Below are 3,956 nucleotides of genomic sequence, written 5' to 3' on the forward strand. Positions count from 1 at the left end.
CTTAGGTGTACGTGGCTGGCGCCTTAGCTGGTTGAGCTATAGGCGCCGAGCCGCCGCAGTTTTTTCTGTTTTTAAGAGACAGGGTCTTGGTCTTGCTCAGGCTTGTCTCAAACTCCTCAGTTCAAGCAGTCCTCTCACCTCAGCCTCTCAAAGTGCTGGGATTACAGATGTGAGCCACAGTGCGGCCTCAGCTAGCACTTTTTCTGAAGAAAAGCTGCTTCCTTTCTTTTTTCTCTCTCTTTGTGAGTTTCACTGTGGAATAATGGATTGTTTTTTAATTTGATGTATGAAACTCCGTGAATTCATTATGCCTTCTGATGTACCAGTTGGTCATCAAACTGACTCCTACGTCCTTTTGACATGACCCCATTATTCTCTGATCATTTCTTTGCTTTCTGGCTCAACAGAATGTCCCATGTTTACTTTGTACTCTCCCTTTCATTCCCCCAAGGAGTTCATTTTATTAGAGAGTGGTATTTATAAACCAAGGTCTGAGTACTAGGGCTACTCACCCAGTATTTTTATCAGTGACTTGACTTGATAAAGGCATAAGAAATGTTTTCCAAATTTATAGATGACTCAAAACCAGGAGGAGACACAAAGTGTATGAGAACAGAATCAATAACCAGCATGACCTCAGTGGGATGGAGCCTGAGCCAGACAGAACCAATAGATTTAAAAGCATTAATTACAACATTCTGTGCATAGGTTGAAAAGTTAATTGCATGATTTCAGGTTTGCAGGAACTCTTTACTGGACCAAAAAATTTAGCTCTGGTTGTTAGCTGACATGAGTCAGCAGTAGTCTGTGATTCAGGTTGCATTCATTCATTCATTCATTCAGGCAATGCTTATTCAGGGCCTGCTTAGTATGTGTCAGGCAGTGTTCTAGAAGATTAGGAAAAAACCCTTGTACTCCTGAGTAACATTCTGGGTCAAAGGAGTAGGATAATAAAGATGATCTAATCATACAGTATGTTAGTAATAAGTGCTTTGAGAATATCTCAGGGAAAGGGGAATATTGGGAGGAAGTTCAGATTCTTCAAGGTGATATTTGAGCAAAGTTTTGAAGGAAGCGAGGAACTCAGTTGCAGACTGGGGAAGGCTGCTCTGGGTGAGGAGCGACCAGTCACAGGGCCTGAGACAGAGTATGCACGCTGTGTTCAGGACACTACACAGGTACCTGGGGTGGACAAGCGAGGACAAGAGGGTGGAGAGGAGACTGAGGGCCTTGCAGATTATTTTAAGTAAGACCTTTGGCTTTTATTCTCAGTGAGATGGGGAACCATTGGAGGGATTTGAGCATGGGAGAGCCCTGACCTGGCTTGTTTTAGATACCCTGGTTGCTGTGTTGAGAATAGACTGTAGAGGAATGAGGGAGAAGAAGCAGCAAGAGAGAACAGTTAGGAGGCCCTTGCCCAAGCAAGGAGAGGGTGGTGTCTGGGACCTAGAGAGGTGTTAAGTGGTCAGATTATAGATCTGCCAGCGGATTAGGTGTGAGGAGTGAGAGAAAAGACAGACTTAAGGTTTTTGGCCTGAACAATTTAAAGATGATATTGCAATTAAATGATGTAAGTAAGACTTTAGTTGTAGCACATTTTGGGGAAGGGGGAGAGACTGGGAACTTAGTGTGGGACATGCTTGGTTTGAGATTTTGTTGTTGTTGTTGTTAAGACAGTGCCTCAAGCAGTTGCCCTGGGTAAAGTGCTGTGGCATCACAGCTCACATCAACCTCCAATTCCTGGGCTTAAGTGATTCTCTTGCCTCAGCCTCCCAAGTAGCTGGGACTACAGGCACCCGCCACATTGCCTGGCCATTTTTTGGTTGTAGTTGTCATTGTTTGGCGTACCCAGGCTGGATTCGAACCCGCCAGTTCTGGTGTATGTGGCTGGTGCCTTAGCACTTGAGCTACAGGACCCGAGCTGAGATTTCTATCAGATAGTCAAGTATAAACATTGAGGCCATCTGGAGTTCAGGACAAAGATCCAGAAGTGTGGGCTGCAGATAGAGCTGTGGGCATCACTGACTAGATGGATTGACTCCACTGATAGACCCCAGCCTGGGCAATGGTAGGGCTCTGGGTGCTGCCCACACTCCATGTAGAATTCTGTGTCCACTGCTGTGGGTGGGTGCTGCCAGCCTGTACCCATCAGCAGGAGGAGGTCAGGATGGGGCAGGTATAGAAATCACTGAGCATGAGGAAATGTGAAGTGTGACTGCAAGAGAGGAGACCCATGACCATGTGGGTGCTGTGCCACCCTCTGATACCTACTCTGCTGCAGGAGAGGATGTGGCAGTCTCTGGGGTAGGTAGGAGAACAAAGGAAGTGGCTCTGAGGAGGATGATTTTGGCTAGAGGTGAAGAGGAACTTCCCTGCAATTGCAGCAGATTCCCAGAGAAACATTTGCCACTGCTATAGGCACGACTAGCAGAAGCTTTCAAACTCCTTTTGGCCCTTGTATTTACTGTAATCCTGTTCACACTTAGGCAAAGTTGTAACAGGTTTCCCAAAACGTACTTACCATTTATATCATTGTACTTTGATATTTTGGGTTTTGTTTATATTTATTGTTGTTGGGGATACATTAAATTCATTTCAGAATCCACGAAGGATTCTGCACTTGGAACCCCTGGTCTCTGAGGCTGGTGTCTCTAGGATTCCACGCCAGCTTTAGGTTCTTTTCCACGTGCAGGTCGTGTGGGTCTCACTTCCTTGCCAGTATGTTAGATCCTGTCATCCCACTTAAACTCATCTTGCCCTCCCTCCTCCCGAGGGCTTCGCGTGGGCAGAACTGTAGCATGGACGAGCCGGCAGGGAACCCAGACTGAGCGCTGAGCTTGAAGCATTGTCCGGCAGAGACCTGTAGTGAAGCAACCAGCCCGGTGGGCTCCTCTGGGCTCAGACAGGCGGATGCTAGGAGCATAGGTTGGGCGTAAAGGGAGGAGACCAAGTAGCCCTCCCCAAGCACACTGGAGCCAAGCCTGTGCGTGTTCCCAACGCCGCAGAGGGTCCCAGAGGAGCGGGAAGGGACCTGGCCTGGTGGCATTGGGAGGGTCCGAGAGGTGGGGTGGGGAGTTGGGGAGATCTGCCTTCGTCCGCGTCCCCGCACCAGCAGCCTCGACCCCATCCGGGCGCGCCCCGAGCCGAGGGCACAGAACTGGCGGCCTACTGCTACCAGCGCCCGGGAAAGAGGAAGGGGGAAGGGCCGTGCCGGGGCGGGGCCCGCGCGACTTCCTGCTCCGGTCCCGCCCTCCGTCGTGGGGTGCGGGAGGGGGCGGGCGCGGGGCAGGAGGAGCGGTGCGGTGCTGGGGGCCTGCGTCTGCCGAGGCCGGCCTCACCCGCCTTCCCATCCCTACCCACAGGTCGGGAGGCGGAGGCCTGGAGCTAGTGCGGGTGGGGCCGCCCCGCGAGTTTACTCGAGCAGCCGGAGCCGGAGGACGCCGCAGCGCGAGTCGGGAGCCAGGATGGGCCGGGGGGCCTGGCCGCTGCTGCCGCTGCTACTGCTGCTTGTGCCACCGACCCGGGCTCTCGGCCCCCGTGTCAGCCTGCGGCTGGGTAAGTGCGGGACGACCCTGGGGCGCGGGCGGGGAGGGCAGAGACGCTGGAGTGGCGCTGCGTGCTTAGGTGGCCGTGACAAAGGACAGAGGAGGGTGTTTGTAGGAGGGTCCAGTAGGACCCCTCTTTTCAAAGCACTGCAGGGAGGGAGGGAGAAGAGAAGGGAACTGTGGGGCTGCAGGCTCCTTTCTTGGTTTCCGTTGTAGGTGAGGAGGGGTCTTGCGCGCCCTGGAGGTGCACTTTCGGGAGGGAGGCAGGACTGGCTCCTCGCTGATCCACCTGCACTTCTGCTTGTCTGGATGCTGACCCGAGGGCACTGTGTGTGGGGGCCGTGTTTGCCGTCCTGTAAACCCGGGTGCTGGTGTTTCCAGCAAGTCGCAGCAGGACAGGGAGCTGCAGAC

The 3,956-nt window shown here is 52.5% G+C and overlaps 1 protein-coding gene across 1 annotated transcript in view; it reads left to right on the forward strand.

Annotated features, from left to right (window-relative positions):
- The window catches only part of SEMA4B (semaphorin 4B), a 46,814-nt gene that overhangs the window by 8,965 nt on the left and 33,893 nt on the right, over window positions 1-3,956 (forward strand). Inside the window, exon 2 of the mRNA XM_012813572.2 lies at window positions 3,363-3,555. Within this exon, the coding sequence (XP_012669026.1) occupies window positions 3,465-3,555 (91 nt within the window). The 5' untranslated portion in view covers window positions 3,363-3,464. The remainder of the gene's footprint in view (window positions 1-3,362; window positions 3,556-3,956) is intronic.

Source organism: Otolemur garnettii, unplaced genomic scaffold, assembly GCF_000181295.1.
Source record: "Otolemur garnettii isolate 467f Iridium unplaced genomic scaffold, OtoGar3 scaffold00277, whole genome shotgun sequence".
NCBI lineage: Eukaryota > Metazoa > Chordata > Mammalia > Primates > Galagidae > Otolemur > Otolemur garnettii.